Source organism: Protopterus annectens, chromosome 1.part1 (genome assembly GCF_019279795.1).
Source record: "Protopterus annectens isolate FY-2018-M chromosome 1.part1, PAN1.0, whole genome shotgun sequence".
Taxonomy (NCBI): Eukaryota; Metazoa; Chordata; order Ceratodontiformes; family Protopteridae; genus Protopterus; species Protopterus annectens.
Genome location: NC_056726.1, coordinates 832,149,113 through 832,161,347, shown reverse-complemented (window position 1 = coordinate 832,161,347; position 12,235 = coordinate 832,149,113). Strand labels below are relative to the sequence as shown.

Below are 12,235 nucleotides of genomic sequence, written 5' to 3'. Positions count from 1 at the left end.
GTGAGACTGCAGAAAGGGGAACCAGACTTGTTGAGGCCAGAATGGGGCAATGAGAATCACTTTGCTCCCCAACCGAAAGGTTTTCTGGATGAATTTCGTCATCAGAGGAAGGGGAGGATACGCATAAAGGAGACCGGGCGGCCAAGCATGAACCAGAGCGTCCCTGGGGGATTCCTCTCTGGGGGGAACTATCGCGAAGTAATCGCTGCATTTTGAGTTTAGGGGAGAGGCAAAAAGATCGCAGCGAGGTTGACCCCATTTGAGGAATATCTGCTTCACGACAGAGGGATTCAGAGACCACTCGTAAGGGCTGAGAAACACCTGACTTAAGCTGTCTGCTAACATGTTGGACCGCCCCGGAATGTGCGTTGCTATCAGAAAGCGGTTGGTGGAAATAGCCCATTCACACACTCTCATGGCTTCTCGACACAGGGGGTAAGACCTGGTCCCTCCCTGTTTGTTTATATACCAGACAACGGACATGTTGTCCGTCTGGATTGCAATAGTCCCCAGAGGTAGAAGGTGATGGAGAGCCTGCAATGCCAACAGCACTGCCCTCATCTCTAGGACGTTGATATGCAATGCAGTCTCTAGAGAAGTCCACGTGCCTTGGACGGACTTGCCTGCGCAATGCCCGCCCCACCCGAGGCAGGAAGTGTCCGTGGTCAACGTGGCTTTGACTGGGGGAATCACAAAGGGTCTCCCTTCTTTGAGTTCTCGAGCTTGTAACCACCAAAGTAGGTAGTCCCTGCATGCCCTGCTCAGAGGGATCGGCATGTCCAAGGGATGGACCGATAGTGACCATTGGACTTGGAGAGTCCATTGTAACACTCGCATTCGCAGACGGGCATGGAGAGAGAGGCCGATCGCTGCCGACATAGACCCTAACGCCCTCACAACTAATTCTGCTGGAGAAGCGCGGCTCCGAAGAATGTCCAAGACTTGGCGAGACAAACTGTTCAGTCTGACCGATGTCAGAACCACTCTGGAGATTCGAGTATCCAACCTGGCCCCTATGAATTCTAGGGCTTGAGTGGGGCATAGGCAGGATTTCTTTAGATTCACTGAAATGCCCAAATGACCAAACAGAGATAGGGCGTAATCTCTCGCCGTAACCAGAAGATGCTTGTTGGGGGCGGTGAGGAGCCAGTCGTCCAGGTAAGGGAATACCTGAATGCCCTGGAGTATCAGGTGGGCTGCAACCACTGCCATGACTTTGGTAAACACTCTGGGGGCTGAGGATAGGCCAAATGGAAGAACCCTGAACTGATAATGACTGGCTCCTAGCCGGAAGCGGAGGAACCTCCTGGATCGTCTGTCCATTAGTATATGGTAGTACGCATCTTTGAGGTCCAACGAGCACATCCAGTCGTTCTCCTGCAGAAGGGGGAGAATTGATTGGAGGGTGACCATCTGGAACTTTTCCTTGGGTATGAACAGGTTCAGGGAGGAGAGGTCTAGGATGGGTCTGAGGTCCCCCGTTTTCTTTGGCACCAAGAAGAACCTGGAGTAATAACCCAATCCGGATTGATCTGGGGGGACGGGCTGGATGGCTCTTTTTCTTAGCAACTCTGAAATTTCTTGAGTTGCAGACTCCCTTTGATGGGGTGGAACATCGGGGAGATGTTTGGGTTTGGGAGGGGGGTTCGAGAACGGTATCGTGTAACCTCTGGATATTATCCGGAGCACCCATCGATCGTTTGTAATGGACTCCCAATTTGACAGGTGCTCCGATATTCGCCCCCTGACTGCCTCCAGAGAGGGACAGTCGGGCAAGCCCTCAGGGCTGTTGCGCTGGTCCCACCCAAATGACACTACATTTGATGAAAAGATAAAAAGAAAAAAAGAAGATGAGAAGGTTTTTGGAAAGGAAGCAAATTACAAAGAAATAAGCAGAAATTGTGGGGACAATACATGCAGAATAATATTAAAGAGGAAGAATGAGGTTTAAAGGAAAGTAGGAATTGGGCAATTTATGTATACTGGACTGATGACTGTTAGAAAGAAAAGATGCATTATGTACAATGTATGTAAATTGAAAAAATATTAATATGGTTTGTTTTCTTTTCTGTTAATTTTGTTTATATCTATAGTGATAGAATAGTAAAATAAAGATGTAAAAAAAAAAACACAGCACAATCACACAGTTGTTTCATTTAAGGGTTTTGGAAGGATAGATAAAATAATACCTCCACACATACAAATAAAGTGAAAAAGGCTGGCATCACAGATGCACTTACCTAATGGTTTGCAGCAGACAGAAGAAGAGAGATGTATGTCAGTTATAGTTATTGAGCAAAACAGAGTGAATGACCTGTGTGTATGCATAGCCATAGGCACACCTTTGATATCATGTAGGCCTCAGCTTCATCATAGACATGAGCAATCTGCAAAACCTTTAGCAAGTAAGAATTGCTATTCTGGGAGTGATTATTTTAAAAATACAGTATGGATCAAGGAATTTACCCATTTCCCCACCATCTTTAACACTGCTGTGATATGTTTCAATGGTTTAATGCTTAGTGTCATACACCTGAATGGTGGTGCTCCTTTTTTATATGTTTGGTGTAATTGTATGGATGCTGTATATATTTCAATTGGTATAGCACATGTAATTGTGTTATTTATCTTTTTGTGTACAATGGCTGAAATATGCATTGTTATTGTTTGTGGGATTTGTTTTGGGCTTTCTTTTGAAGTACTTCACTTTAAGATGTCTGTTTGCATACACAAGGGCAACAGGGGATGTCACTGCTGCACTGCCACAATGTTGATTCAATGCGTTTCAACACATTTTATAGTCAAATGTACTGTTAGTGTCATTTGTTCGATATTGTTAAGTTGAAATATTTTGTGACTTCAGTCTTATAACAGTATTCCATATTATTGTAGGTGCACACACACAGACACACTCACATATGTCTAAAAGATTACTCTGCTATGTTGGAAAGGAGGCATATTGAATGCCACTGCTTTTCATCCCTGTTATAAAACCACCCTGCTTTATCAAGGCACAAGATGACCCAGTCAAGAGATACTGGTCAATATGTCAAGGCTGTGACAGTAAAGATGATTATAGGATTCACAAAAACAAAACAAAAAAGATAAAAGCACATTTTATCTATTCGTACAGAAGGACACCTTTAAAGTTCTTACTACCTGGTTTCCAAAGTGGAACCAACAGGGCTGGACAATCCATGAAAGACCACAAAGGGGAGGAGTCAATATTTGGGAATCATTTACAAATAAAAGAAAATAACTCAATATGGCTATTGGATAAATAAATTCCCTACATTGTACCACTGACTGATGAACTTTGTCAAAATAGCCAAGCAGCTCAGACATTAGAAATGATATGATCAGGCCCAGCATCTACTTAGTGGAGTAGTGAACCCAGAATAATTCAGGACATTTGGGGACTGAAATGGATTTTGTTCGACTGGGTCTAGTCAAAACCCTTTCTCAGCATAGGCCCAGTGAGAAAACCTGTTATATAAATTATTGTTAAAGCTTAACAACAAATTGCACAGTGGGCAAGACAAAGGCCTATATCCATCCAAACAGGCTACGCAAAGATTAATTTAGGATTGAGCTTTATGCAACACAACTTGACAGTGGTTATTTGTAAGCAAACCTTACTCCTGGCGTAATATGGCAAATAAATGTTATTGCAACATTGCCTCTATTAAGGAAAAATCAATAAGTCTCTAACCCCCTTGTACAGCAATTTTGGAAAATTAAAAGCTTAGCCCAACAGAAGCTCTAAATGAACTTCATCAGCTAACCAAAGCTTAAGGAGTAACTCGAGGAGTAACAAACTCAATGAGGAATTAAACCCGCAGTTAGGGCAGCTGTTTAATCTTAGCCTCACCTCAGGATACGTGCCTAAGGAGTGGCATACGGCAACTGTGGTCCCACTTCACAAAGGCCTCCACCGACCCTGGAAATTACCATCCCATCAGCTTGACAAGCCTGATCTGCAAAGCTATGGAGAGGATCATAATGGAACTCATAAATAAAGACATAGGGGACTTGCAGACTTTGGATCCGACCCAGTTTGGCTTTGTCAAAGGCAGATCATGCCTTTTAAACTTGGTTGACTTTTTCGAAACAGTCACCAAGGCCATTGATGAGGGAAAGGCAGTCCACACAGCCTATCTCGACCTGGCAAAGGCTTTCGACACAATACCCCACTCAGGTATCATTGAAAAACTCATCAGCTTAAATGTAAACCCATACGTCACAAGATGGGTTGCAAACTGGCTAAGTGACAGAACCCACAGGGTCAGAGTTGCTGGCGCCATGTCGGACTCAAAGCCTGTCACAAGTGGTGTCCCACAGGGCTCAGTCCTGGGCCCACTCCTGTTCGGCATCTACTTTTCAGAAGTACAAGCAAACACAGGAGGATTATGGCTGACAAAATTTGCAGATGACTGCAAACTGGGCGCCATAGTTGAAAACACATCTGACACAGATATCCTTCAGAAGGGTCTTATAGAAACGGATAACTGGTGCCAGAGCCATGGCCTAAAGTTAAACGCCAAAAAATGCATAGTCATACCCTTCAGGAAAAACAAGGTTACCCCTAGCTACCATACAGGCGGCAACCTACTAAACACAGAAGAGGCTATCAGGGATCTGGGGACCCAGGTTGACAGTAACCTTTCGTTTGACACTCACGTTGCCAAAGTAGTTAGGAAGACCTTCTACATTGCCCACCTGATCATGAAGGGATTCACATCTAGATCAAGGGAAGTCATCGTCCCCCTGTACTCATCATTCATCAGACCAATGATGGAGTACAATGCCCCATTCGGAATGTATCTGACACGACACCTGCAGCAACTGGAAAGGCCCCAAAAGTTCCTCACCAAAAGGATAAAGGGTCTCAAAAATATGTCCTATGCTGCCCGACTGAAGGAACTCCAGCTCTATTCAGTCGCTTACCGTCTGCTCAGAGGTGACCTGTGCCTGACATACAAGGCCATGTCCAACCCAGAATTGATGAACATGCTTCACCTCAAAAAATCTAGATCCCTCAGAACTACAAGGGTGGGAGATTTAAACCTTGACACGTTTATTAATAGGACGTGCTGGAGGGACAGATTCATCACCCAGAGACTCCCTATGCTATGGAACAAAATCCCAGTACATGTGAGGCAGAGCACCTCGCTGGCTTTGTTCAAGAGAAATCTTGACCAATGGATGGGAGATCGCAGATATACCCCAGGGATTATCTCAGTGTCACTGCTTGACAGAGGCACAGCAAAATAATGGGCATAGTATCCTCCAAACTAAAGGGGTGGCGAAAGCCACAAAACTCTGGGCTAGGCTTATAAATGCCCTTGGGCAGATAGCCTAGTATAAACCTATGAACCTAAGAGAAGAAATGCAGAGTGTTCAAGGATGCCATTTCATGAGGAGGAGGAGTTTACCAATGGACACAGGACTAGGCAATGCACACTCCATACCATCTACAAGCTGAAAGATCAGTAATAAAACTAAATGGACTGTTAAAAGAACCAAATCGGGAAGTTAACAATGAAGCATACATTGAGGACAAAGGTTTTGTCACAAGCGGTCATCAGTCTAAGTAAAAGACCCCTTATTGGGATGAGACTCTTTTAGAAAGTGGTCAAAAAGAAGAGACATAAGCAGGCATCCCCCCTAAAAAAAAAAAAAAAAGTTTGGTGTAAAACCGCAATAGACAGTGCTTTCAATGAAGAGAAAAACAGTATAAAGGGTTAAACACATTTTAAACAACATAAAATTAGTACCTTGCAGCACAATTTAGTACCTTGCAGCACAAAATATTTATTTTATTTTATTTTTTATTTTACATTTATTGACCGGGCTAGTCTAACTGGATATATAAATTTTTAACTAACTGGATATATGGCCATTTTCAGTAGAGGCCCGAGGAGAAAAGCTCCACATAAAATATACAGCACATTAATAATTCAGTTTCAAGACATTAAACTTCAATTAAAGATACTAGTCACACAAAACATGTGGTACAAAGTAAATAAGCATATGTGATATAAGACAGAAGAAAAAAAAGACGATATCCCATAATTGTTTTTGTATCCACCCCCCCACCCCCCATGACAAATCACTGCGGGAAGGAAGTATTTAGATTTAGAAGGAGGAGGAGGTTCCAGAACAAAGTTATAAGTAAGGAGCAGCAGGAGAGACAAGTATAAAGAGAAGAGAGTTGGGAGAAAATTGGTTGAGGGGTAGATTATCAGGTAGATTAATAGCCACACAAATGTATGTCCCACCCCCAGAAGGACAATTACAAAAGTGAATAGGGGATAATTAACAATACTAGAAGGAAATTATATATCTGCCTGTAGTTCGTGCCACCACATTAGACACACAAGTTGAAGAAATGATATGAAATGCTCACAGGCTCAATTCACTGCATGCTTACATGGACCTTACTACTATTAAGTTTAGAGACATGTGTTGCAAACCTCCTACATTTCTGTTTCTACTGATGATGAAGCAAGGTGAGTCTGACAGGACACATGCCTTGTGAATCCAGTGAATTCATCAAAGTAAAAGATCAGTTTGAGCATACTCACTACTGCTTCTTTCGTGTTACAATTCAGAACATTACTTGCATAAATACATGCAGACAAAACCTCTGTTTACATAAAAGGTACTAAATAACATCCCTGTAGACAGACAGAATTTTAGCATTACAGATCAGAATGAATGGAGTACATGAAGAGGATGAAGCAGCAAAAAATATGCTCTAAAATTGTAAAAACAAAATGTACGCCCATGTACTGTTAAGTGAAAATGATTCTTACTACTGGAATTAACTTCTCCGATGTTTAAAATCTGTTCACCTTTTCTACACTTAGTGAAAGTAGACTCCTTATGTACTAAAGTTTTAATAAGTTATGGCAAAATTAAACTTAACAGACTTTGAGATTCCCCTTCATACAACCCATGCGAAAAGCTCTCAGCCAGTGGTTCTAAATACTCTATAGTTAATGCTCAATCATGGAACCTTTAAAATATATGTATTAAAGGTTTACCACACTACGTTTTTTGAATGCTCTAACACTATTTCACGTGAAAATGAGATTCCTGTACATGAGGCATTTTAACCGTAGAATCAGGATTCAGGCCAAGCACATGCAGCAGTTGGAGAGACCACAGAGGTTCCTGACTGGGAAAATCCAGGGTCTCAAACACCTGTCCTATACAGATAGGCTAAAAGCCCTGTCCCTCTACTCAAGTCTCATACAGACTGCTCAGAGGTGACCTGTGTCTGGCATACAAAGCCATTTCAGACCCAGCTTTGATGGAGTTGCTGCACATCCATAAGACAAACTCCACTCGCGCAACCCACATGCAAGGCCTTAACCTGGTCTGTGACATTAATAGAACTTGTTGGCTGGACAGATTTGTGTCACAAAGACTCCCCCGTCTATGGAATAGACTCCCTCTCCATGTTAAGCAGAGCACCTCTCTAGCCCTCTTTAAGAGGAACATGGACGACTGGCTGGAAAACAGAAAATACACCCCTGGGAACACACCTGTGTCCCTGCTGGACAGGGGAAACAGGTGCTGATTTTAAGGGAACATGGGTGAAATTCTTGGCTAGGCTTATAACGACCTAACAGCCTAGTATCATCTTATGAACCTTTGATTAATAGGAAATAGGCCAAGTGTGGCAAACAACTCAGCTTTAACTTGTAAAGTTAGATAGTGGAGCAGAAAGCTAAAACAGTCTGATGCAAAAAAAATCAGTCTGAAAGGAACGTTTTCTGAAATACTGAATATCTATGTTATTCTGAATCAGGCACATGCTACATGCTGTGCTAGCTGACAGTTACTTAAGTTGCCAAGAAATTCCTACACAGATTGTTAATGTCAAACCTAGTGGCAATTCTGGGTGCAGAAACAAAGTGCTGTACAGACTGATAACTAAAATCTTTACTACTCCAAAATGATAACAAAAAAAAAGCAAAGAAATATGTTAAATACTACAATTAATTATGACATCACAACTATTTCCAAACCATTAAACAATTAATTAACTTCAAACCTAACATTCATTTTAAAAACCTAGCATCCCTTATGTAAATAAAATATATATATATATATATATATATATATATATATAGTGGTCTGTCAGGTCTTGCCAAAAGTAAAAACACTTTTACACAATGCAATGATAGACCCACTCTTTAGAACTACAATTAAATGAGCCATTGATACGGTACTCTCTCCCAGCCATTAGTTGACCTAAATTTCCTCAAATCATAATCTTTACTTATTTCCATAAAAGAACATGTCATCTTGGTACCTGTGTACCAAGTGACGAAATTCATGTTCCCAATATGCTAAAACACTATTGGCTAAAAGTGCATCCATACGGTGAGCCAGTGGTTTGGAGATAATAATTGTTCTTGAAAATTAGAAAGTTATTAGAAAGAATGATGTCTAACAACGTTTCCACCAGGTACATCTGATCATTAGATGTTCCTAAATCATGTGGAATAACAGTATACAGGTTCTTGATGTCTACAACAAGGAAGATTAAGGTAGGGTCATATGAGATTTTACTGACATTTTTACATATTTGGGCTTCTTGTTTCAATAATGGCTTGAGAATACTATCAACCATTTTGGCACAGTGAGATATTGAAGTAGATCATAATCTATTGTTTCTTCTAAAACAACTCATCCAGCATTTCCTTAATTCTTTTATTAGCAATATTAACCTCATTTATACTTGAAGGCAGATAAAGACCTGTATTTAGATATTCTAACATTTTATTTTTGTATTCAAAATTATCCATAAATATCAGGCCCCCACCTTTATCAGGTGCCATGACCCGAACTTGGCATTCATTAAGTAACTGGATGAATGCCAGTTCATTACTGTTAACATTCAAATTTGTCCGTTTTTTCTCCCCAACAGGAAAATATTGTTTATTGGCCATGGCCCTCAGATCTAACTCACATATTTTTTCAAAAACACTAAGTGTGCCATTAAGTGGTGGGTTAAAAATGCTAGAAACCCTGTGAGTACAAAACATAGAGTTTTCGACCAACAATGACATTTACAAGCTTACATTTCTTGTCTTGACAATGCTTTCTTCTATTGTTAGAACCATATAATTATAAATTTTAAAATCCCCATTGGAATTGCACAATATTGTAGGCCTCTGTATAAAAGATAAAGCATTAACACAGTCAATTTGGTCTCTTATTCCTCTGATTGCGTCCTCGATAGTTGTTGTTCGACGTTGTATTCCTTGTAGTAGTAGCCCTCTGAAAACCCTGATTGGTTTCCTCTTCATTCACCTCCTCATCTGGAACACGAACATTATTGTTAATATTGGTCCCATTATGATTATTATTACAACATCATTAATATTTAAATTAGAATTAACTTCTTCCTCTATGGACTGTTGCCTCCAAGCAGCAACTTGTCCCAATGGGGGTGGGGGGTAGGCCCTATGATTTTGATAGTCAGTAATATCCCTCTCTATTTTCCGTTTTTTGTTATTCACCATTTTACTGATTGAAGCTTCAATACTAGAAAGGACTCTTTGATAATCATACCTATATCTAAAAAAGTCTACATGCTGTTGTAAGAATGCTTCAAGTTTGATCAAATCTTCTTGCAATGTTCCAACTTCAATTAGATAAAAATTAATTAAACACTCCATAAACTCAGTCCCCTGTTTATCGAACAAACTAAGAAGTTCTTTATGAAAATCTGAATTCTAAGATATCTCCAGCTGCAGTTTCACTCACCCTTTCTTCATGAGCATGTGCACTAACATCATGTCCAGATGTAAAACAAAATTTAAAACAACTTTTAGAACAGACAAAGTAAATACATTTTAGTTGGTACTACCATTAATATGGCTGGGAGAGAGCACCGTATCAATGGCTCATTTAATTGTAGTTCTAAAGGAGTGGTCTATGCGGCATTGTGTAAAAAGTGATGCTAGGTTTTTAAAAATGAATGTTAGGTTTGAAGTTAATTAATTGTTTAATGGTCTGGTCTGTGCCCATCTTTGCTTCAGTTTAGTTTGTTTTCCATTTCTTCGTTTTGGTTTACTCCAAAATGATACCTCACTAATTGAGCTACTTGAAAATATGATCACTGGAGTACATAGTGGGCAAGTGGCATATATCAACAACAAAGGATGCACTGCTAGCTGTGGAGGGAGGTGAATGCTAGCACCATCCTTCCATTTTACAAAGGAAACATCCAATCACCTTACAATACAAGTATTTGGAATTGTTTCACATTCTGTGCTGTGGAAATGCTAAGTAGAAGGGATGTGCATCAGAAAGGTGAGATACTCAACTGGAAATTCCCATAGATTTGCAAAACAATCTACACATGTTTACAAAACACAGGAAACGCTGAAATCTGCTTTAACATCATTACAGCATCAAAGATCACACTTCTGCACCTCAGAATTTTAACTTATGCAAAAAATGTACACTATGCTGCTATATAAAGAAAACTACTACATTAAAGGAGATTACCTGCTGGCAGAGGTGGACCTCATTGACATTGGGTTAGTGAAGGTGATAATACATTCTAAAACTTCCCCTGCCAAGAAGACGGGGCCTCTGGTCAGTTTTGCTGCCACTTCGATCATGGTGACGAGCCACTTCTTAGTAATTCATCACTGCAACTAAAGAATAAAAAGAAGCAAGTTAAGGGCTGACTTTAAAAGGACAGATTAAAGATCTGACGGCACTACGGTATGAACGCAGAACACTCAGAAAATCACTGTAGGAAGAATATCAGTTATACAAACCCTTTTCTGTTTTCTTTACATTTATTCACTTCAAAAAGAAATAAAATGCAGATACATGCATACAGATAAAACACAAAGCACATCAAGTCATCCAAAAAGACCCTACAACAGTTCTGGTTTTAACTTATGAAGCTTGTGGCAAACACATCAACTTCAAATGCTTGTCAGAAACCTGGACAGAAGTAGATTTTAGTGGACTGCATTAACTAAGGTGTCTGAATACCAGAACCAAACATGTTTGAATTCCCCACATCATTCTTTTTTTTTTTTACATGTTCGATTCCGGATATTCTTTCTATCCACTGGCAAGGCAGAGCTCTGTGCTACTACTCTTAACAAATGTTTTCAACTTATTTTCAAAACCAACCCATTAGAATCTTTTCCTTTTCGACCCCACACAAAACATTTGCATAGTTTTGCTCAGACTTCACTTATTAACTTGGGGTCAAGAACAGTGAGATCTCCAAGGCTCTTGCCGCATGACTAGCCATGCAAGTTTTGCACAATTCTAACTGCACTTCTCTGGGCATGAAACCTATTAGAACACAACGCACCACTTTGTAAGAGACAGGAAAGACGTCTACTTCATTTCAGATGCTGATGATGTCATTCATCTCACCCCCAGGTAATACACTGATACAAAAATTAATTCTTCTAATATTATTTTCAGTCCCACTCTGCTGTAGACCTTAATGTTATTCAAAATGTAGCATACATTATGCATCTGTTGTAATCTGTTTAGAAAACAATTTATCAATCTGGTCCAAATCTGACTGCTAAAGCAATCCACCAGGTTGGGAGGGTGGCCTAATGGTTAAGGTGTTTGCCTTGCAAACACAAGGTGCAGGGTTTGAGTCTTACAAGGGATAATTGGCTAGGCTTAAAATGGCTCACAAGGGCAGTTAGTCTAGTACCAACCTATGTATCTATCTATCTATGTATCTAACACCAATCCAACTTTACTTAAGCTTTACTTAAAGCGATCCTCTTAAAATGTCTAATAACTATTTCCAAACCTATCTTGCTATGTGGTGGGCTCATTTTCAGACTGTTCAGCTTGCCAGCATCAGTTCATGATTAATGACAAAGTTTGCTATAATCTAAGTAAACTACTTCCAATCATCCCCCATTCCCTTTATTAAAAGAAAAATAATTCTTTGACATGCCCTTCCTGAATAAACACATGCTGCTTCAGCTTCTTTGTCAAATTTTCACTTGTAATTCTCTAACCAGCTCCGTTAATGACACAATGTGATACAGTACAAGGTCTGTGTAAATTAATGTTACATTTACTTACTTCCAGCATCTCTGTAACAATTACAAAAGCAAGTGATCTACTGGAACTCTTGTTTAGCAAAAGTCTATTCCCAGCACTTTCCAAATGCTTCATTATGTTAACCATTTTAATATTTTCTCTTCTCCAT

General features: G+C 40.1%; 2 protein-coding genes across 3 annotated transcripts in view; one reads left to right on the top strand and one right to left on the bottom strand.

The window, feature by feature from the left end:
• GBA2 (glucosylceramidase beta 2) overlaps nt 1-12,235 on the top strand; it is a 2,751,058-nt gene that overhangs the window by 266,656 nt on the left and 2,472,167 nt on the right. The gene's annotated exons all lie outside the window — the stretch shown is intronic.
• RGP1 (RGP1 homolog, RAB6A GEF complex partner 1) overlaps nt 1-12,235 on the bottom strand; it is a 1,859,064-nt gene that overhangs the window by 1,705,564 nt on the left and 141,265 nt on the right. For both annotated transcript variants that reach the window (XM_044078576.1, XM_044078568.1), the window contains one exon: nt 10,534-10,685. In XM_044078576.1, coding sequence (XP_043934511.1) covers nt 10,534-10,649 — 116 coding nt within the window. In that variant the 5' untranslated portion in view covers nt 10,650-10,685. The remainder of the gene's footprint in view (nt 1-10,533; nt 10,686-12,235) is intronic.